The 23,506-nt window shown below is 46.0% G+C and overlaps 1 protein-coding gene across 2 annotated transcripts in view; it reads right to left on the reverse strand.

The window, feature by feature from the left end:
* Positions 1-23,506, reverse strand: part of OSMR (oncostatin M receptor) — a 52,580-nt gene that overhangs the window by 3,754 nt on the left and 25,320 nt on the right. Inside the window, exons 4-15 of one of the 2 annotated variants that reach the window (XM_047863820.1) lie at positions 23,220-23,391; positions 20,811-21,086; positions 19,358-19,484; positions 18,647-18,798; positions 15,189-15,331; positions 14,671-14,824; positions 11,297-11,373; positions 9,633-9,855; positions 6,072-6,251; positions 4,671-4,775; positions 3,182-3,355; positions 2,437-2,604 (exon numbers count right to left, since the gene is read on the reverse strand). In XM_047863820.1, coding sequence (XP_047719776.1) covers positions 2,437-2,604; positions 3,182-3,355; positions 4,671-4,775; positions 6,072-6,251; positions 9,633-9,855; positions 11,297-11,373; positions 14,671-14,824; positions 15,189-15,331; positions 18,647-18,798; positions 19,358-19,484; positions 20,811-21,086; positions 23,220-23,391 — 1,951 coding nt within the window. Of the gene's footprint in view, positions 1-2,436; positions 2,605-3,181; positions 3,356-4,670; positions 4,776-6,071; positions 6,252-9,632; positions 9,856-11,296; positions 11,374-14,670; positions 14,825-15,188; positions 15,332-18,646; positions 18,799-19,357; positions 19,488-20,810; positions 21,087-23,219; positions 23,392-23,506 lie in introns of both variants that reach the window. The other variant, XM_047863812.1, reaches the window with a different exon arrangement.

Consider the following 23,506-nt stretch of genomic DNA (forward strand, 5'->3'; position numbering starts at 1 on the left):
GTTAAGCCAAGAGCATGAACAGAAACATTCATTTTTGTATGCCACGGAGATTTTGAGGGTTTCCGTTACACTTCAGAAATAAACTAATGCACCCCCCACTTTTAGTCAGTCTCAGACAAAATGACCTGAATGTGTCTTAACCTGGAATAATTATCCATTTTGATTCCTCAGGTAGGTCATTTTCTTTAATACCCATCTTTTCTGTTCCCACTGCCTGCAAGCCCAACAAATAGTAATTCCACTGGGCCAGTAAACACCGTCTTTTGCAGATGCAAATTGCACGCGGAGGGGGGGGTGGTGGGCTAACGGTCATTCACACGTACACATGTACGTATATTTCTGTTCAATATATCTGCTTCCCTGCCCACCCCCCCCCCAGTCTCCCCCCCACCCCACCTGCTCACCAGCCCTGACACCTGGCTGTCCTGGAAGGAATGAGGTTTGATATGGGGCTGGGGATATGGTGGGAAATGTTGGCATTTTGTAAGGGAGGATGGGCCTGGGTAGATGCCCAGCCCAGTGCTATGAGGCAGCACAGGGGTCTGAAGAAAAGGACACACGGAGAGGTAAGACGATGCCGGAGCAAACACCTCACCAACTGGCCTGAAGTTAAACCTGATGGCAGAAAGGGGGAAGAAACTCTCTTCCTGACTCCACTAAAAAATACTTTGCTCTCAACTCAGTACTTTGGACTACTATAACTGGTTTTAAGATTCGGTTAAGTTATAGACTTCTAACTTACTTAAGAAGCCCGGGGACCTAGCCATGGTAGTTTCCAAGTTTCAGACTGGTTTTGCTAAACTTTTTTAGCAAAATGCATGATGAAATGCATTATATGCATTCAGAAAAATGCTCATAAGAGCACAGCTCAATGCATTTTCACAAGTGCCAACACACGTGGCCAGTACCTACAGCAAGAAAAGGAACATCAGCTCCCCAGAAAGCCCCCCTGGTGTCCCCATCCAATCATCGTCCCCTCCCAAGGTAACCACCATCTTGCCTTCTAATAACACACATGGCATTTGCCTCTTTCTGTAGCGGACTCTTACAGCAAGGGTCAGGGCTGGCTTCTGTCACTCGGCATGGCAGTTGTGACATTCGCCCGTATTATTTTTGTAACTGCAGAATGTCATTCTCATTGCTCTAATTACGCACTTTATTTTCCTTTTTAATAACAGTCAATAAGCCAATAAAGAGTCACAGCCCAGGCTAAGGAGGTTTATCATGAATAAGGGAGATAAATGAAATCTAGAAAATATACTTGAGGTAAAGACAGTTATTTGTATTATGATGTATGTGTACACACACACACACACACACACACACACACGCACCCTCTACCAGCTAAATAAAATACCAAAGCTGGAATAACAACAGCCTGAATATAAATTAAAATTTTTTGACTTTACCCTAAAACAGTTAAGAGTGCTCAAATAATATAAATCCTTGACTGACATCTGAGAGTTCTGACCTTCAACTTGGAAACCTGGGGCCACGTTGCAGCTGACAAGTGAGCAGCCCTGAGTGCCCCGATCTGCCGGCATAGACACAGATGTCCTCACCCTGGTCAGCAGTTCTACCTGCTGTGGCCACCATGTCCCTACGGCTCCGCCACCAGCAAAGGGACCCTGCACCGAGGACCTAGGATCGCTGGTAACTTGAGGCAGACTTTTCAGCCTGTTTCCCAGAGAGGAGTGTCTGCAAAGGTCCCTTCCAGTGGGGACCTTCCACGATACACAATCTGATACTTGCTTTTCCTCTTCTTCTCCATCAGTATCTTCCTCCCCCTGCACCCCCACCCCCACCTTCCTGTTTATTGGAGGTCAGTGTTTACCACCAGAATCTGATTTACCATTAACTGGTTCCTGCTGCCCTTCTCCCTGCCCTCTTCTTTCTCCTCCTTTCAAGCCAAATGCATTTTGAAAAGTGGATCTCTTTGTCTCATTTTTCCCCCACCAATCGGCAAACAGCAGGTTCATGAAGGAACCTGCCTGATCCCAGCAGACCCCACCCCATCTCTCTCAACTGCCCCCAGAAAGGCAAAGTCAGGAAGCGGCTGGTTTGCCACTGAGGGAAACCAGCCAGGGAGCCGGCTGCCGAGGGCAGCTCTGCTGAGAAAACCACCCGCCCTCCTCTAGACAGTGGGCCTGGGGCCCCGGGGGCCCTTCTGAAGTTGACAGGAAACTGCCATCTGTGATTTTCCAGCCATTTTGGGACTGAGTTCAAGTCATGTTGGGCCCGAGTGGCTCAGGGACCACTGCGACAGACAGGCCAGAGGAAGGTTCCGGGCCATAAGTCAGTCAGACTCTTGTCTGTTTAACGTAGTTGGATTCTGTGTGACATTTTGTGTGTGTGTGTGACACAGAATCCCATCTAGAGAAAGAGAAAGAGAGACAGAGAAGAAAGGTTTAAAAATTCCTGATCTCGACAACTCACAGTATTCATCTGGAGTTGTGACCTTTGTGAAAGCGCCCTGGGGGCCCTCGCCGACACTGGTGTATGGAGTGAGGAAAAACTCATAGAAAGACGCCGGCTGCAGGTTTTCCACGACAAATGTCTTCTGTTTGGGGTTGTCAATTTTGTATTTGCAACATATTGAATCATCTGTAATTTAAAAGAAAAAACACATTTTTTTTCAAGAAAAAAAAAAAAGCGTGAGAGAGATCTTATGACAGGGTTGGGCACCAATAATCATCTTGTTGACTCAGCACCGTCAACATCCTACACCAATCAAATATTAAATCATCATTTCATCACCCTGGGTCATGGCTGAAATCTTGAAAACATGGCAAGAAAAGCTGGTGATCCAGAGAGAGCACACAAGTGTGGGAGAGACAGTAAGAGCTGGAGAGAGACTTAAAGATACATTGTAATAACCTTTAACAAAGTCAAAGGGAAAAAAAGAAAAAGGGCTTAGCGAGGAAGCTTTGTAACCGGCAGGTTTTCCCAAGCAGCTGATGGTATTTCAAATGCTTCCCAAAATACCGGGCACTCTGTTTTAAGTAAGTCAAAACACTGACCCCCTGCCGTCTGGCCCACTAGCTTGCTGAAGAACACTCTGGATCAAAAAGCATGCGAGAACAGGATTCGGTGAGGCCGGGCTCAGACATGGCCGCCTCGCTGGCGGTTTTGAAGAGTGAAGTCTTGAAAGAGTAAACCAACCAACAAACACACGCGTCACCTGAGAGGACTGCCTTTTCAGATCCCGGGAGGCACCGCGCAGCCTTGGACTTCAGATAGAGGGAGTACCCTTGTACAAAACCGGGCTGGGACTCGGCGGCATAGTCCTTCCAGCTCAGAGTAAAGGAGTAGGAGGTCAGGTTACTCATGAGCACTTGAGGGTTGTCTGAAGGCACTAGGAAAGGAAGTTGGGGTAAGAAGAATCATCACTCGGAAATCTTCTCAGAGGGCTCACGTGAACTAAAAGAAGGGCCACAGCCAACCCCAGAGCCTGTGGGCACTTACATGCCTCGTTCGGGAGTTTTCTCCACTTCTCGGGGGGGATTTATGCCCTGACACAGTTTGTGAGGCCTGGGAAGGAGGGGACCCATCTTCCTGTCCAAGTCTTGCCTTTCACAGATGACGACAAGGACGGCCAGAGAGACTCAACAGCTTGCGCGAGGTCACGCAGCAAAAAGGAGAATGAAGGCCTTCTTAGACTTCATTCTGCTCTTGGATTCTAAACAGTGCTTGACGGAACACCCTGCCAGAGGACGGACTGAAGGGGGTTCTGGCGGAACTCTAGCTCCCGGGTTGTGACAGCACCAAGCTACGCAAGCGTCACTGAAGCAACCCAGGAGTGTTTGTTCTGGAGGTTTCTGAGCCTGTTTCACACGCACGTGCGCGCACACCCTGCCAGTCTCAGCCCCCTCCCACCCATGAAGGGGTGGGAAGAGGTGACCTGATCGGTGCAAGGGAGGAGAGGTCCCAAAGGGCCCAGATTTCAGTGGGATCGAAATTGCCTTCCGTGGCTGGTGGAACCACAGGAAAATTTCCGAGGATGATTTCACGGCATGTGTCAAAAGTCTTAAAAATTGTAAAAGAAATGAGAAACTATGTAAATTCATGCCTTGATTCAAGTATTCTAAGACCTCATTTAAAAACCATTATTGTGGACAAAGATTTCACTAGAATGATGGTGACTCGGGGCATAAGAGGTTGGGCTAAGGATAAAAGAGACTGAGCACTGCAGAGAGAAATCACTTGAAGATGCGTTTCATAGTTTATAGTTGAAAAACTTGTAATCCTCAATGTCCGACGACAGGCGATTTGACATATGCAAACAATTATTTGCAATGATATAGTTAAATAATGCTTAGTGACATGCGTCAAAAAAGCACTTTATAAACTGGATAAAGTCCCATTTTTACTTAAAAATGTTTATCTGTACAGGGAGAGAAATACCTGGATATACATCAAATATTAACTCGGGATATTTGTTTTCTGGGGTGGCAAAATTAGCAATGAGTTTGTCTTCTTTTGCCATACACTGTCTTTAATGAAAATGGTTTATAGTTTATGATTAAAAATATTTTTTAAATCCAATTACCAGAACAAATGGGACCCTGAAAATCAGGAAGAGTGTTGAAATATTCCTGAACCCACAGCTCGGATCCCTGGATTGTTCTGAACAAGTCTGCCCACGGACACGTTAAGTGCTGTAGACTTACCCAGTTCCTGGGAGTATCCCGTTTTTTTCTCTAATAAATAAGGAATCCTTTCTGTAGAAATTCCATAAATTCTGAAGTTGTAGCGGACCCCTGGTCTAAAAGCATCTACGGAAGAAAGGTCAACAGGTTTTCAATAACACAGAGTGACATTCTCTTTATTTCTGCAAAGGAACAAATGAAAAATGAATTGGCGTCTCCTAAATGCCTTCCTCCTCGGGATTTCTGCACTTCATCTCCACCGTCTTCCCTGCTTCCGCTGGCCTTAGAGTCCACTGTCTCCAACTAAGCCTGCGGGAGCTGTCCTCTACTCCGTCCTCTCCAACAAGGGCTCTCGAACACCATCTTGTCCACGTGCAGGAAAGTGGGTGCAGAATTCAGTCACGCACAGAAAACCATTTTATTTTACTTTTTAATGTTTATTTAGTTTTTGAGAGAGAGAGACTGACAGAGTGTGAGCAGGGGAGGGGCAGAGAGAGAGAGGGGAAGACACAGAATCCGAAGCAGGCTCCAGGCTCGGAGCTGTCAGCACAGAGTCCGACACGGGGCTCGAACCCACGAGCCGTGAGATCATGACCTGAGCCGAAGTCGGAAGCTCGACCGACTGAGCCACCCAGGCGTCCCCAGAAAACCATTTTAAAGTCTCTTCTGACTCCAAGTCCCCTGCAGCGACTTGTCTTCTCTCGCCACCCCCCACCCCACCAAGCTGAGCACTGGAAGGCTTTGCTTGCACTTCCTCATTTTCCCCTCACACCCGCACCTCTGCGATCCACCTTTGGCACCCGCCATGCCATTGACACGGCCCCGGCAGAGGGCAGCCTCATTCCCTCACTGAATGCCCTCCCTGGCCTCCGTCACCCTCTGCAGGTCGACGATTCCCCACATCTTTACCTCGAGCCCAGCAGATGGCGCTACTGACACCTCTACTCCAGCAGCAAACCTAGGCTTCTGGGACTCGGCTAAACTGCCAATCCTGAAATTACAACTCCAACGTGGGAGGTAAGAGATCAAATTCTACATTTGCCACCGAAAGTGAAGGAGCTGATGATTGACTCCGACCACGCTATGTCCTCAATGTGTCCCAAATCCATACACCTCTCTAGACGGGGAGGGTTATAATGTCCCTTTGCCGTTCATTTGAGAGAACTGATTTCAAGGCACAAATTTATAAAATCGTGAAAACCTATCCCAGCCTCAGGTCCAGAGCGTGTCTGTGAAAGTATGTTTCAGGCCAAATCTTAGACCACATCATTGCAAAATGTGAACTCCTAGCCCCTGGGCCTGATGTCATCATTTCAAAATGATTAGTTTAGCACCAAGTATCCATGAGATGGTCCAGAGGTCCTGGTTGAACTTGCTGCAAGGTGCAGGGAACAAGACGGTAACACGGAGGACTCTTCTTACCTGAGCTAACAACTGTGCTTGTGGTATTGGGACCTAGGTTTTTCCACTGGAGATCACAGAGCGGGTCCCCGGGATGTTCACACCACTCCACGACGTAGCCCGTGACGTCTCCAGGTTGGGGTTTCCAAGACAGACAGAATCCGTCCTCTGTGCCCTTGACTCTTTCTTCTTCAACCTCTTCTGCACATTACAAACACAGCCATGCTTCAGATGGAATTCATTGTACATTTTCAAAAAAGTGTTTGAAGAAGAAAATAAACTTGAACGCGTACTGTCTTTGACAGTTAAGGGCCCCATCACTTGAGTGGCTACAGAAGCTTGGGGATGGGGTAATGTTTTCACAGGTGATTTCCTGCCTCTCACCTCCCAGCAAATATTTACATCTGCCCTTAGGATACCTCTGTTCTAATCTTCTGAGACCCAACGAGACTTCAGCCCCAAGACAAGCGTCAGTGAACGACTTGCCATTCAGGCCAAATCCAGCCTCCAAAGCTTGTTTTATGACCCTTGAGCTAAGAAGGGGTTTAAGATTTTTAAAGAGCTGCCAAAAACAAAGAATACAGAATATTGAACAGAGGCAGATCATACGATCGAACGATATTGAACAGAGGCAGATCTGTGAAGCCTGAAATATTTCCTATCTTCCCCCTTACTTGAAAAACTGGCTGACCCCATGTTTGGCACTTGATCTACCTTTTTTTCTTCTTTAAAGTTTATTTATTTATTTATTTTGAGAGAGAGAGAGAAGCAGAGCACACAAGAGGGGGAGGGGCAGGGAGTGAGGGAGAGAGAGAGAGAAAGAGAGAGAGAGAATCCCAAGCAGGCTCTGTGCTGTTGGTGCAGAGCCTGACGTGGGGCTCGAACTCATGAACCGTGAGACTATGACCTGAGCCGAAGTCAAGAGTCAGACACTTAATCGACATAGCCACCCAGGCACCCCTTGGTACTTGATCTGCTTTAAAAAAAATTTTTTTAACGTTTATTTATTTTTGAGACAGAGAGAGACACAGCATGAACGGGGGAGTGGCAGAGAGAGAGGGAGACACAGAATTGGAAGCAGGCTCCCGGCTCCGAGCCATCAGCCCAGAGCCTGACGCGGGGCTCAAACCCGCGGACCGCGAGATCGTGACCTGAGCTGAAGTCGGACGCTCAACCGACTGCGCCACCCAGGCGCCCCTCGATCTGCTTTTAAAAAATATCTGTTGAACAGATAAATAATGCGCCTTAATCCCCCCACATGATGCTGGCTGCTCCTGAACTATTACGTCTGTGATGTTAGGGGTAGAAACCGAGTGAGAACAACAAAGGAAAGAGTTCAGATACGTACTAAGTTGGACTATGCAGGGACGTGCACACTGCTCATGACCAATCTCAACACACTTTATAAGCCACGATAGGTTTAAACTGGAAAAAAGCGATACGATCTCAACGGACGACAGTTCTAGTGATTTCAAGCAGACTCCCCCTGCGCCTTCAGGGATGAGAATTTCTCCTAGTTCCCGAGGCTGACCTCACAGCTTGCCACTGTTGACAGGGCAGTGGTCCCAGCCAGTCAAGTGAGACAGGCCCAGACCAGGAGTGGGCCTGCAGACAGCTGCTCAGAAAAGCAGTATTTGCTCAGAAAGGAGCAAACATGGCTTGGTATGGACTTCTACTAAAACTTGACTCGTTGTTCACCTGCAATTTGAATTTAACTGGGCATCCTGTATTTTATTGGGCAATCCTAATTACACCTGAACATTGGTGTGAAAGCACAGTGCTATTAATTTTTCTAGTTATTATCCAGTGGGGGACACCCAAAGGGATGTGTAGCTCTAGGTATAAGATAAAGGGTTTCCCATGAAGGCCTTTGTATACTCCACCTATGTGGCTTCCCTGTCTTCTTCCGTTAAAGAAATAAATCTCGCTTGCATCAAAGTTGACATTTTTCACTCTTATTCACACTGGCTAAAATTTCATCCCAAACTTAGAACCGTAACTCTTATCAAGCTGCTGTTTGAAAGCTGCAAATATGTTTTAAGAAGTGGAGATAGAGGGAAGGAGAAAGGGCATCTTTTTTCAGTCATTCACACTCTAGTATGAATTGGCTTAACCTTAACAGTCGGCCTCATAGCACATTGGTGATTTTATCCACTGAAGTGATTTAAGAATGTGGGCCACTGGGGGGCACCTAGGTGGCTCAGTCAGTTGAGCGTCTGACTTCGGCTCAGGTCGTGATCCCACAGCTCGTGGGCCTGAGCCCCGTGTTGGGCTCTGTGTTGACAGCTCAGAGCCTGGAGCCTGCCCCTCCCCCACTCACACGTTCACTCTCCCTCTCTCTCCCTCAAATATAAATAAATATTAAGAAATAAAAAAGAATGTGGGCCACTTAAGGAAGACTGGATACCCTCACGGGGGAAGCCATGGAGGTCTGAGAGCAGGGCATAGGGAAGGAAGGTTCGGTAGGAACCCACAGATAGAGAAGACCCCCAAACAGGTTACGGTGCTTAGTGTTGTTTGGACCGGGCCTCATCCAAGGCCGTCTTCTTTTATCAGCTCCCCCAGGGTGAATGAAATGCCCACTCTTCCTGCTTTGTCCTAACGAAGACAGAATACAGCTTTTCACTTCCTTCTCTAATGCAGTTCTTGATAAGCAAAGGTCACGTTAAGTAACTCCTTAGTTTTTCTTCTGTGCCCAAGCTTAATTTCTTTTTCTTACTTGACACACCGGATTGTTCTTTAAAAATAAATAAAATAAAACCAAGCAACACTTCTCTCTCATCGAGCCTACTTAACCTAAATTGAAGCCTAGCTTGAGTAACAGGTATAACCCAACGTGCTGTAGCCCCATGAGCAGGACCTGAAAGTGTCACGGCAGAGCCTGAAGAAGAGCATGATCGACAGGTGCACAAATGAGTACACGACGTCGACTACTTTCTGCCCAAGTGTGCGTTGTCTCCTATGCATTCCTGTGCGTGCATGTGTGGGCGGGGGGGCAGTATATCCAACCTCTTTTTACAGCTCTCCCAAGAAGGTAATTAATATGGCTACTGACTGTCCATGTAAGGTCACCTCTACCTTGTCTGGTCTCTCACAGGCTGGGGGATTAGCCAGTTGCCATCTTTCATTCTACTTCAGCAAAGCCTTCCAGAAAGATGATGCCAGTCAGTTCTCCTCACCTCTGGCAATGCTAATGGGCTCTTTCTGGGTGGCAAGGACTGACAAATATTTTACAGTACAATAAATGCGACCCGCGATTTCATAAGCTACAAAGCACGTTTACACCAACCCCAGCTCTCAGCGAAGACTGCTTATTGGTGTTGCATTTACTTGAGCAAATGTGAGATGATTCTCTGAATTTCTTGGAGAATCTCAGGGCAGCAATGTCCTGAGCTGTGGCTGAACTCTCACACCGAGGAGGGCTGTCCCGGGAAACACACAGCCATGCCTGGACCAAAAGAAAAGACTAATGGCGTTCAGGAGCTAGCTCTTTTGTCCCGCCAGGTTACTGCCTTTCCAATGTGTCCGTTGCTACTTAATAACATCACCTGTGCCACAGAATAAAAACAAAACGAAACTCACTGTTTCCAGGGTCTCCGGACGCGGCGATGACCGAAGCGGGGGACGTGCCCACACTGTTGTTAGCTGTGACGTGGATTTGGTAAGAACACCGGTCGAGGGTTAGTTCTGTGCCATTGGCCGGAGCAGGAATGGAGAGGAGCTTCAAGGTGGATGGTCTGTCTAGATTTTCTAGAACTACATTATAGAAGAGAATCTTCCCATTGGCCTGCAATTTTGATAGTGGCTGAGAGAAAATACGGATAATCATTTCAAAATGGGTTTTCAGGGCACCTGGGTGGCTCAGGCAGTTAAGCGGCCGACTCTTGATTTTGGCTCAGGCAATGATCTTACAGCTTGTTGAGTTCGAGCCCCACATTGGGGTCTACACTCAGAGCGGGGGCCTGCTTGGGATCCTGTCTTCTGCTCTCTGCCCCTCCCCCACTCTCTCAAAAATAAATGTTAAAAAATTCAAAATGGGTTTTTCTTTGAAAGGAGTTTGCATCATTACTTTTTCATCTTTCCTGGCTCCCAACTGCTTTACACACACACACACACACACACACACACACACACACACACACCAGCAAATTAAAAAACAGTTTAATAGAGAAAATAACCGTCTAAAGCAAGCTTGTAATCAGGCATTCCGCGGTAACTGAAGTGGAGTACAGAACAGGACTACTTGAGCTCCTCAAGAGCATGTTGTATCTAGAGAAGCATGACCAAGTCAGGAGAGGAAGGGGCTCCTTCGGGCTGGATAAGAAGGGACTCAGAGGGCACCGAGGGGAGAAGACACGAGCAGACCCGGGCAGGAGGGGCCTGGCCCCTGGCCTCCCTTCCCCCTCCATTCATCTTTCCCTGCACAGTTGTGCCCTGAGCCATTCACGGAGCACGCGGTTCCCTCTAGACCATCCTCCAGGTCGAAGAGAATTCCCTGCCCACAAGGTCCCAAGCCTGGTGCCAGGGACCATCCCCCCCAGCCTGCCCTCTCAAGAACAGCCGGTGACCCTGGTGTGAGCACCCCCAGGTCTGAGAATGGGTGCAGAGAGCGGCTGTCTGCGGGGCTGTGCCCATGTGTGAGTGCCTGGGCTCCCTGTGGAGACGGCCAGTGTGGAGGTGGGAAGGGCAGCCAGGTGGGCGGTGGCTGGGGGCCAAGCCATCCGGTACGGTCATGTTTGATATGAAAACACGAGCTGAGGAATCTGGGAGTTTCAAGCAGAAGCCTGGACTTCCAGGTTGCCGTGGAGGCCTTAATAGACAAGGCACAATGACAAAATAGATTTTAGTTTACTTTTTTCAAAATACATGTAAAGTATTTTTTAGCTTGACCCCTAACTCCTACATGTAAGTTACTGTACGTAAATAGTCGTATCTTTCAAATATGGTATGTGCTTTTCCACTTACACCGGTGCCCTGGGCCTTGCAAAACTTAGAGCAAGGCTGGACAGAAGTTACAGAGCTATAGCTTCCAACAGTCAGAACCCGCCATCCGCGCCACCGGCTGTCCAGGAGGGAACAGTCTGAGCATCAAGGAGACGGGTGGGGGCGGGGATTCCCCCACTGGGTAAGACGTTCTGCTGGACTCATGTTAAGATCCCTGCCAGCTGGAGCCCTGCGCCGGCAGCAAGCGTCCCACGGAGGGACAGTGCCAAGCCAACGTGTCTGGTGGAATCTGTGCGTCTTACCTTCCAGAATAAAGTCACGACACAATGTCCCTGCACTGACTTCACATTCCTCCAGACATCAGGAGCCTCTGAGGGAGCTGAAATCAACCAAAGAAAAGATCATGGGTTGCGATATGTACGGAGAACGGTACGTTCACCCTTTTTCTACTCTGGTCAAAGGAGGCGAAGATGACCCGTCCTACCTGAGGCTTGTTTCTCATTTTCTCACTCTCTGTGACTTCCACCCACGTGACCACAGCCACACTGCTCACTCCTCACCCAGTGCACATGGTAGGTGCCATACAAAAGGTCTGTTGCATCAAACTGAAAAGCTCTTATCAAGCCTGAGCTTTTGGAAGCCACTGGAACATTTTGGAACCATCCATCACCTAGACCAACTCTAGGAGGTTAGTTAGGTAAACTTCCCATTTGTTGAATTTCTAGGAGCAGCAGACCATTGCTACAGCCTTGCTCCCTTTGCAAAGGTTGTAACAGAAGCGCGCTAATGGACAGCCCGGCGGCTGGTTGTACCCTTCCACACCTTCACAATTCACATTGGCTGGTCTTCTCACCGGGTCCTAGCCTGGGTGCCTCTCCTCGATCCCCCTCCACTGGGAAGGCCACATCCCCCGCCTCCCCACGCTGCTGTCTCCCCCAGCTCCTGGCCTGCCTGGGTCAGCTGCCCGCCCGACAGACACTCAGGGCACCCGTTCACTGCCCTTGCTACATTGTTCTGGAAAAGTGTGCATCCTTGTCTTTACCTCCAATCAACTGTAGGACAAGTGATCTGATTCCAAACATCCCCATGGAGGAAGAATTACTTTGGAACATAACACATAAAGATTTAGCCGTTTTATAAAAATATAGTTTACTGCCCCCGATAACTGAAATTTAAGTCCTTTTTTAGTTGCGGACACTTTCTCCTCAATTTAAAGATGACCATGTATTTTCTAAAAAAATGTATTGAAGCAGATTTCAATTTGCTAAATAGCCCACTGGAGAAGCCAGTACTAAATCCAAAACGTATTGAAACAACATGGGACTCTAAGCTTAATGCAAAGTCTTCAGCTGGTTTATAAATTAGTCCTTGTCAGAACAGTGCCCCACAGCACAGTTGACAGTGCTCCATATTTGTGTCACATAGTCTCTACCCTGGTGCCATTTAAGTCTGCTCACTACAATTCTACTTAAGTATGGTTATAATACACAAAGGCATTGACTTTTCCAGCATCAAGCAAAGTGTTATCAGAGGCAAAAAAAAAAAAAATCTATAGATTCATCACTAGCAAATTCATCTCATTTTCTTGTTCTCATCAAAACCAACGTTAATTATTTTAAGGTTTACGGTACTATAACCTAAAAGTATATACAATTTACTAAACACTCTATCCGTTTGCCACTTTCCTTTTGCACTTAACTTTCGTTATAGTGTTGGAATAAACTTCCAAAAAAAAACCAAAAACCCAAAGCCAAGCAGTAACAAAGTAAAAATTCTTTAATAAGACAAAACTGGGGAGTGACATTACCGTCAGGAACAGGGCTCTCTGCGGCAGATTCTCGAGGGGTCTATGCTCCCAGTGAGGGGAGGGGTGGGTACATCAGACAAGGAGAAGGAGCCTGCCAATTACAACTGGTGACCAACCCTTGTGTAGGACCCGATCAGCTGTCCCTGTCACCCCTCAGCTTGAGTCACTGCTTTAACGGTCCTCAAGGGGGAGCGTGCCTGGGTGGCTCAGTCGGTTAAGCTTCTGACTCTTGGTTTTCGGCTCAGATCATGGTCTCAAGGTTCGTGAGATCGAGAGCCCATACAGGGCTCTGCACTGACAATGTGGAGCCTGCTTGGGATTCTCTCTCTCTCTCCCTCTCTCTCTGTCCCTCTCCCACATGTGCAAGCATGTGCATTTGCTCTCTCTCTTTCAAAATAAATAAATAATCTTAAAAATAAAATAAAATGGTCCTCATGGAGAGACACAGAAAGAGCCCTGCCAGCCTATACACATAAATATAAGCAAGAATGAAATATATACATATAATCCTTCCTTAGGCAGCCAAAGAACAAGACCTGAATCAACAAGATCTCAAGGCTGTAATAACAACATCAAGAGACAGAACACATAGAATCCAGCTCTGGTTAAGGGTGGAGCTCTGGAGTCAGGTGGCCTGGGTGTGGGTCACAGTCAACAGGCTGACGGGCTAAGCCAATTAAGTCACTTAGCTTCTCTGTGCCTCCTGTCCTCATCTAGGAAGTAAGGATAATTACTCATAGTGTCTCCTGCGTGCTGTGAGGAGGAAAAGGGAAAAACACGGCAAGCGCCTCAAGCTGTCTGGAGCTCAATGTTAGCTGCTATTACAATTATTAATACTGTTATGTCTCTGCCATTCATTAACTTTGCAAACTAGGTGAGTCTCTCCAATCTATGGGCCCAAACTGCCTCATCTGTAAACTGGTCAACAACAGTAACTTATTATTTTGAATTGGGAGGAGAGGAAAGCAGAGCTCTCCTGAAAGCAGGGCATCCAGTCTCCTGAGGCCTATGTGAACTGAAAGATAATGGTCATTTGTCAGAAAAACCCACCCACTGTTCCGTCAGTGGTGAGGAACCTCCCACCGCAACAGTGATCGAGAACGCTCACAGTTTGCTGTTGATGAACAAATGATGTATCAATAATTGTTAAGTTTCCAAACACCATTACATTTCCAAACATAGCCTGAAGTTGTTTCGTATGAGATCAATGCCTTCCTCGGCAGCAACACTACTGTTTGTCCCTAGTCCTTAATTTAAAAGTCTATCCTAATTTACGGAGCCCCAGATCCGATGGGAATCCAGCAACGCCAGGAGCTTATAAGCCGTTCTGGCAAAACCAAAGACGAGAGAGAAAATGTACAAAAGAAATAATGCTGAATGACCTAGGTCATTGAGGTGGATGACCATTGAGGTGGATGAGGTGGATCCCATTGAGGTGGATGTCTTCCCGTTCACATCTCACTAAGCATTTAATTCAGTTCTTTTTTTAAAAGATGGTATTCAGGGGCGCCTGGGTGGTTCAGTCCATTAAGCGTCTGACTTCCAATTTCGGCTCAGGTCACAATCCCAGGCTGTGGGATCAAGTCCCAAGGTGGTCTCCTCACTGGGTGTGGAGCCTGCTTAAGGTTGTCTCTTTCCTCTCCCTCTGCCTGCCCCAACCCCCAACCCGCCCCAGCTCATGTTCGCAAGTGCTCTCTCTAAAAAACAATAAATGAACAAAACAAAACAACCACAAAAAGATGATATTCAGCCTCTGGTGTAATAGTTTTTCCTTAGTTTTTGGTACAACTGAAAGCTCTCGGGGAAACCAACCCATCTCTTGTGAGTCAGTTTAGATCCTTGGGTTAAAGAGAGGGGAACTGAACATACCAGCTTCAGCCGTGGTAAAGTTGCGACGAGTCCATTCACTCCATTTCCAGAAGTGGTTGGCATTAGCACAGCGCACTTGGGCCGCGTACTCTGTGGAAGGCTCCAGTTTCTTCATGAGGTGCTTACCATTCACCTTGACAGAAACATTTTGCTTCTTCGAAGAAAGGAAGGAAGGGAGGAAGGAAAAGAAGAAAATCAATGAGATGAACTGGAAAAAGGAGACAGGAAGAAAGAAGAAAGAAGACAGGAGGACCAGCGAGCATACTTCATGGCAAAGTCCAATCACAGCCTGGTCCATTCTGAGGTGGGGTATGACTACTACTTCTTTGTGAAAAAATCTCGAAGGCCCTCTGCCCCATGCTAAAGCTTGTGATTAATTTCAGGACTGTTTTTAAACAGATGACCCATATCATCTGAACCCACACAGAAATAAGATTTTAAAGAGGTTTTATTCATTAGTCTCTCTGTTCAGGACATAAAGAGATTTTTGAAAATAGAAAGTGAGGCAGTATTCTTACTTGTATCACTTTTCCTTCACCATAGAGTTCAATCTGACACAATAGCGTGGAATAATTCCCAATGGAGTGGACCTTCCAGGTCATGGTGGCATTTGTGGCACTTACATTTTTGACAAATACGTTAAAGGGAGCCATTGGGTGAACTGCCAAAAAAAAAAAAGGAAACAAAATTTAAAAAAAATTCAAGCATAAATCCAAAGACTTTGGTAAATAGGCAGCTCATTTCTTATTTATTTTTGTTTAGTTTTGAAAAAATGGCAACAAAACCAGACTTAGAGCACAGATGGAGTAAGCCAACTGTAGCCTTTCTCTCTCACCAATTATATTAGAAACTCTGAACAAAACATAAAAAGAAACTACTGAGGACTCTTAAAATTAAACAAAAGCAGGCAGATTATGAAGGAGAATCAAAACTTGGAGAAGGGGCTCATGGGGAGAATATAACAGAACCCAAAATCTAAATAAAATAACGTCAGTAATATCAAAGGTACAATCTAGAATTATTCTACCTACAAAACTCCAGAACATGTCACCAATTTCCAAGAGAAAAGACAGTCAAAGGATGCCAACCTCACGGTGACGCGCCCATAAGAATGCAATTCGTACAGACTTTAAGACAGATCCGTGACATAAAAGTAAGCACATTTGAAATGAATAGAAGAAAAACACTTCTCAGCAGAGAAATAGAAACTATTAAAAAAAAAAGAATCAAATGGAAATTTTGGAGCCAAAAAATATAATATCTGAAATGAAAAACTGACTGGATGAGGTTCAGGTCTTGAAAAAATAAAGAAAGGCCCTCCCATCCTGTCTATCCCCCTGAATCCAATTAAATATATCACATGGAGCATTCTCGAATATTCTATTTGAGAACTCTGATAGTGGCAGGCAGAGAAGACCAGAAATTCAAGTATTGTTGCATTGGTAGTGAGAGGGTAAAGGAAGGCTTCTATGTTTTACTTAAAGTGAAAAATACTAACTCTTGTGAAAGATTAATAACATATTGTAATCTCCGGGGGGGGGGGGGGCGGGGGGAAGGAATACAAATATATGTAGGCAAAAGCCAGTAGATAAATTGAAGTGGAATACTAAAAAAGTATTCAAATAATCCAAAGGTGGCAGGCTGGGAAGAGATACTCAATTTTAGGGAGGTGTAGATCAAAAACAGAGGGAACAAACAGAAAACAACTAATAAAATGGTAGGCTTGCGTCCAACCCTATTAATAATTATGTTAAATATAAATGGTCCAAACAAACCAATAAAAACAGAAATTGTCAGATGGGAGAGAAAACAAAAGCCGGCACGGCCCTCGCTTTCAAAGGCAACAGAGGAGCAAGCACGAGTCGACAACTACAAAATAAATGTAACATTGCAAGTGGGGTCATGACAGTGAAAGTGTAAAGGGAGTTTTTGGCCAAAAAGATGGAGTTCTAGAAGTCCCTATCCTGAGTCTTCATTTTTTATCTCCTTTTTGGTCACTATCCACAGGCTGATGACTCACTCACAAGTCTAACTCTCCATCCCAGACTTGTTCGATGTGCTCCAAACTCTATATCCAACTGTCTCCTCAACATCTCCCCGGAGATATCTGAAAGACATCTCAATCTTGACTTGGTAAACACGGAACTCTGTGCTCCTGCTCGGAGCTGCTCTTCCCCAGTACCTCCCCGTTTCAGGGGATAGTTCCAATACTGGCCCGATTGCGTAGGCCAAAACCCTTGCAATCATCCTAAGGAACCATCTTAAATTTCTCTTCCCCTTACCATGCACATGCCTTCCCTAAGTAAGTGCTACCGACTCTATCCCAAAGTGAATTCACAATATGACCGCTTCCCGGCCAACTTCATCACCCCATCTGGTCCAAAGTCTCTGCCTGACAACCGCAGCGGCCTCCTAACCAGCTCTCCATCTCCACCCCCGGCCCTGATGCTCCAGCCTGAGTGATCTTTTCCCACAGTGTGAGTCACATCATTTATCTGTCCTGATGAACACCTGTCAACACAACTAGGTAAGACCATCCAGTTCCACGGTTGTCACATGACCAGGACACTGCCTACCACCCAAATCTCCTTTATCTCTGGTATGGGCATGAGGACATTCTTTCTGTCTCTCCAACAACCCAGAGTTTGGTCTTATCCCATGACCTTTTCAAATCCTATTCTTTTTGCTTCAAATGCTCTTCCCCTAGACATCTTCTACTTCTTTCTTTCTTCAACTCCCTCATCCTGATACAGGCATTATCTCCCCTAAACCTGAATTTTACCTTCTCCATAGCACGTATCAGTACTTGAAGTACGCTATGTTTACTGTATGTCTCCACTCCCCGCTCTCAACCCCTCCTCCTACACACACTAGCAGACAAACTCACAAGGGGCAGCTATCCAGTTTTGTTCACTGCCAGGTCCCCGGTGCCTGCCACACTGGAGGCACTCTGTGATTACCCAGCTGACTGAGTGGCGATGAATCTAAAAGATGTGTAGGAATTAAGAAGGTGAAAGGGGAAGGAAGAACATTCCAGAAAAAGTGAACAACATGTGTAAAGATTCTGCGTTTCATAAAAGAGAAAACAGGTGGTCAAGCATTGTAGATCGAAACTACCATAAAATACCACGGTGTAGCCATTAAACTGACAAAAATGAAAAGGGTGACCGACCATACCACCTTGGAAAGACTACATGAATTCAAGGGCAAGGGTATAATTGGTACAGCCACTTTGGAAAGCCATGTGGCACTGTCTCCTACGTGGCACATTCAAATTCTCTATGTCCTCACCAATCCCACTCTTAGGTATACACTCAAGAAAAACAACTGGAGATGAGTCCTGCATACATAATGCTCATATTACCACCACACCCAAGAGAAAAACCTTGATACAACCTGAAAAACCAACAAATGAGATGCCTGGACAAAATACTGTATACTTACACAATGAAATACTTGATAACAGTGAGAATCAATAGACTATAACAACACTCAATAATATGGGTCAATATTAGCAATTCAATATTATCTACATAGTAATTACTAAATTACTACATATAGCTTGATGTCTTTTACATACATTAAAACCAAACAAAATAAAAATACAGTCTTTTTAGAGTTGCATTAGAAGTGAGAATACGTACTCCCATACAGGCACACACACGTGCACGATTTAAATGATCTCAGTGGAGGAACAGGGTGTGGGGGGCTGTGGGGCAGGAGATGAAGTGAGTTACTGTTTGAATTCTAGTCTAAAGGTGAGTAGTAAGCATACAGGTGCTTATTGCATCTTCAAAACAAATCAGGGGACCAGGGGCCATGCATGCATCCGTGAAGTGTGGCGTCGACAAGAGATATAGATTAAAACGTCCACGTAGGATGTGACTTAGGCTAACACCTACAGCACATTTCCTTGATCACACAGTGTGTCACACAACAAGTCAGTAACCACAGCAAGCTCCGACACTGGTCTCACCTCGATGAGTCAAGTTGAAAAGAAGATGAACACTTCTCTTTCTTAAGTAGTTTTCAGCTGTGAGTGTGAAGTTGTACATTTCTTGGGAGTCTGGAGATACTTGCCAGTTACACCAGCTTTTGTGTTTACAAAGTGTCTTTTTCCCAGAAAACCTTAAAAGAAAAACACACCCAAAACAATAATTTCAGGGTTTCCACTTCCGTCAACGCAGATCTGCAACCCTGTACCCTTGGGGCACACTTGGTGGCTTTCAAACTGTGTTGCACACAATGGCACTGATCCACTTGCATCAACAAATACCACCAAGGAAGATGTTGTTTCAACAACTTCCATTTATGTGGTTAAAGGTTTATTTGGTTTATGTAGCGATGAATTGCTGACTGCCCACCCCCAACATGGGTGGTGAGAATACTCCTCAATTTATTTTGAATATTCTTAAACAGTTAGAAATTAGATATACCCAGATCACCAGATGGAACAATTTACACCTCAAGATTCATCATTAACTGTTTTTATCATTTTTATGCTACGTTTTCCTTTCACGGAACTCAGGTGAAAAGCATTATACAGTTGTGACCGCTTAAAGACTTCTTTCTGACTCTGGTAGGGTGGTTGTAAACTATTTCTTCACATTGTCTGTAACATCTAAATGTGACCCTTATTGTTGGCACAAGAAGGGACCTGTCAAGAACGTAATCAGAGCCGACTTACGATTCAAACAAAGTGTAGCTTTGGGAAAGCTGTGTGAGCAAGCCAGCGTCGCTCCCGGGAGCCCAAGTACAGTTCAAAGTCTTCAAGTCCCGGGTTTCACAAGAAAAATCCTTGGGCTCTTCAAATACTTCTGGTCACACAAAGAAAACAGATGAAAGATCTAGTCAAATCCCTTTATTGAAAGACAAGGAAAACAGGAAAAGCTCCTTTTGGGTCTGAGGCCACAGGGCTGAATGACAGAAGGATCACACTGGCAGCTCCAGAAGGTCACGTGTCAGGTGCCCCATCTTGGCCCCTTCTCTTCCTCTCCTTGTTCTTTTCTGAGGCATCACCGGGACGGGGACCGGTGGTAGTTCTGTGGTGAGCTGTACTGTGTCCATGTGATGGAAGTTGGACCCCCAGTACCTGCTAGTAGGCGCTCAACAAGTCGCCAAGTGTCAGAGTGAGCGAAAGAAAGAATGAATGAATGGAGTCAGTGTTGCCTGCTGCCTCACTGTGGAAGCTGGGGCTTGCAGATAGCCTCAGGGCTATTATGCTTGGGATGCCCTGAAGTCAGATTTGGGGAGCCATTAAACTCAGCAGCAGGGAGTGGGAGTTCTTAGGACCCGGGGAGCACCTCCAAGCCCCCGGAGCCACGAGGCTCTCAGAGGCTGTTCCAAGGGGAACAGCTGCACCAGGTGTCTGGGAGCCTGGAGTCTGCCCCTGGCAGCAGAAGCAGGGACCCGGCAGTCACAGATATTGGCCTACCTAGCGAGCAGGGGAAGGGAGGCCTCCACACAAAACACAGGAGGCCAGCGGGCATGTATATTCACACAGACCTACATAAACAATAAAACGTTCCCTCTCCACTGGCTGCCACCGACGGAGGCACCTGACACTTTCTGCACCCACCTCAGAACAGGGATGGCCTCCATTTGCCGAATTCCTACTATGTGCAGCTACAGTGTCGGGGCCAGGCCCCGTCCGTGTTCATTCACCCTCAAACAACCATTACTGGGCCCATTCACAGAGGAGGAAACTGGCTCAGAGAAGCTAGGAAACTTAGCCAACGTGACACGCCCAGGTGTGGGAAGATTTAAAGCCAGGTCTCCTGGGCACAGCACTGGCTGCCTCTCCGGAGTCGTCTGACCTGCCATCTCTCTACCCACTGTCCGACTGCAGCACGGCTAAGGCAAGGCAGGGCCCTTCCCAGTGGCCCCGGCCATGACCTGAACTTTCCCCCCTTTAATACTCTTGGTTTCTAGGAAGAAAATGGTTCATAAGGGCAAGAAAACAACAGGAACTCCTGCAAGTACTGCTTCAGAGGATCTTTGCCAGAGTCTCTCCTAAAAGATTCGGGAGACAAAAGAACATCCAGACCACGAGTGGAAATGCTTACTTGTCTTCTGGTAAAGGACATTCTAGCTACTCCATAGAAATGGGACGAGAGAGCAGAGAGAACGTACATACTTACTGGATACAAAGAGAACGATGCCTTTTATAATGTCTCCTTGGTCTGCCTTACAATAGATATTTGTCCCAGTTTCTCTAATGAAAGGAACGTTCTTCAAGTGGAACACACAGACGTTTGGATCAAGTTGTTCTCCATGCATCCGTACGCCTTCCAAATAACAGGATATGTTGTTTTGATGGCTCCTAGAAACGTAACAAATGGTGACATTGGAGCCTTCTTCCACCAGCTTATCCTTAGGGAAAACGAACAATGGATCGTGTCCAAGAGAACTCTGTACTACAAGACAAAAAAAAGACAGCTCAGTTAGAACATCACTCAAGTCAAACCAGCCCCTCTGTTCTCCCTTCTCAACAGATAAATTTACCTCCTCTACCTCCTCGAGAAATAGGAGCCTAAATTTCTAGGCAAACCATTAAACTTGGGAGCCTGCAGAAACAATCCTTCCCAAGATGGCTCCTGTGGTCACACAAAAGCTGCTGCTAGACAAAGACAGCACGTCCTGTCACACTGGGATTACTGGGTCATGGCTAGAATCTGGCTAGGACAGCGGTAGCTGCCTCTACGGACCGCAGCCACGAGGGAGGATCTGCATTCAGTGGGCTGCACATGATCTCATGCCATCCTTCCCCCCTCTCGTCATCGCCACAGCTAGGTCTGAGCCCAAGCTCAGCAAATGTGGCAAAGCCACATTCACACCTGCCAGGTCTGCCCATCTCCACGGCCATGTGTCCCTCTTCATCTCTTCTCACCTTCTCGGAAATGCCAGTCACTCAAATATCTCCTGCTCCATTGTGTCCCCTTCTGTATGACCACCAGTGTATAAAAATCCTCAGGTGTCCCGCATTGTAAGCCAACTTGCCATCCTCCCCATGCTACCCTCCAGCCCACTCTGGACCTGCTCCTCCACGGTCAGCCTCCCTGAAGGAGCTGCCCCTTTCTAAGCGCTCGGCCCCATTGCTCCTGCTCACTCGGCCCACTGCTGTCACTGAAAACTGCCACCAGCAACGTCACCCACACTGTGTAGCCCGGGCATAGGAGCGCTCTTAAAGGTCCTCAGGTGATTCTAACGTGTAACCATGGTTGAGAACCAGTGTTTGGGGGTTAGGAACCATCAGTTAGGCTTTCCATTTGTTCCTGAGTAGTTTGGAGGTTATAGTTTTGAGAAATCTAGTCTATCTTATCAAAGTTGTTACTAATGTTGTTGTCTCTCTCTCTCTCTTACTATCTTTTTATTTTAATCTCTGTTTTTCTTGTGTGTGTTCTCTTTCAACAGTTGGATGTGATGTGAAGAGGGCGGTCCCTGGAGCCACGCTGTCAGGTTGGAATTCTGGCTCTATCGCTAACTGGCTTGATGACCTTGCGTGGGTTCTTTAAACTAAATGTGCCTCAGATTCCTCATTTGTGAAGTGGGAATAAGACTAATACACATTTCGAAGGACTGAGTTGAGGGCTAAATGAATATGTAGACTACTTAGAATATGACTAAAATGCAGATTTAATTCTATTACCAGTATTAAACTAATCACTAGGCTACTCATGGGTTAATGTGTTATCAGTTTGACTTAATACATTTGCATAAACACTTAACATTCCTGTTCTATTGGCAGGAATTTCAGATACTCTGGCAGGGTATATAGGTTGAGGGAGAGCCAAATACCTTTGCTTTAGAACCTGCCTATAGTTCAAATGAAGCATAAGAAACTGGAGGAATCTACTCTAAATCTTAATTATAAAAAAATTAATTTATCAAAATTAAGAGATATTGAAGACATATTTATCCATAATCTCATTACTCAAATGAAGACCCGATTTTACTTTTCCATATTTCACCCCCTTCTCTCTACATCAGGCATCTTCGGACTATAGCCCTGGGCCAACTCCAGCCTGCCATCTGTTTTTGTAAATAAAGTTTTATTAGAACACAACCATTCTCATTTGTCTACATATTGCTTAGGACTGCTTTCATGTTAAAATACACAGCTGAATAGTCCTAAGACCACCAAGGGCTGTAAAGCCTAAAATATTTCCTATTTTGCCCTTTACAGAAAAGCTTCCCAACCTCTGTTCTAGATGCATACACATTTTGTCCTATTCTAATAACAACATGTGCAATTCATGTCCTGCAGTGTTTTCTTAGCATTGCCTGTGTCCCATGTTCGGAAAATGAATATGAAGGTGTCTGAACTTGCCTAATTACCTCAATGAGCAAATTCTGAGGCAAAACCATAGATGTCTATCTCCTGGTGGCAAGTTTCACACCCACAGTTTTTAGTTCCAAGGGAAGACAAAGAAAAACAATGTCCTTTTTCTACCCAGTCTCCTCAAAAGAGACTTCCACTATTTGACTATTGATCCCCAAATAATATTAAATATGAAACACTTTAATTCTTTTATCACCTCACTCCTTACCATCTACCTCCTCCCACGAAGTCCAATTGCTCCAGAACCTCAGCTCGGGGACCTGGGCGTCATCCACCGCACCCCTCATTCTTACAGAGTGTTTTGCACATTCCAAAGGAAGCTTGGATTCCCAGCTCCAACGCAGAACTTGGTTCCGCTTCACAGTGGTGCTATAGTTCTCCTAGAAATAAAGAGAAAAACTTGGAAACATGGAGCGATGCTGCCCTGGAAAATGGCTTGACCAGTTACCCCAAAGCGCACACCTGAGAGCCCACCGAAGCTCCCAACACGCGCAA

The sequence above is a fragment of the Prionailurus viverrinus genome, chromosome A1 (assembly GCF_022837055.1).
Source record: "Prionailurus viverrinus isolate Anna chromosome A1, UM_Priviv_1.0, whole genome shotgun sequence".
NCBI lineage: Eukaryota > Metazoa > Chordata > Mammalia > Carnivora > Felidae > Prionailurus > Prionailurus viverrinus.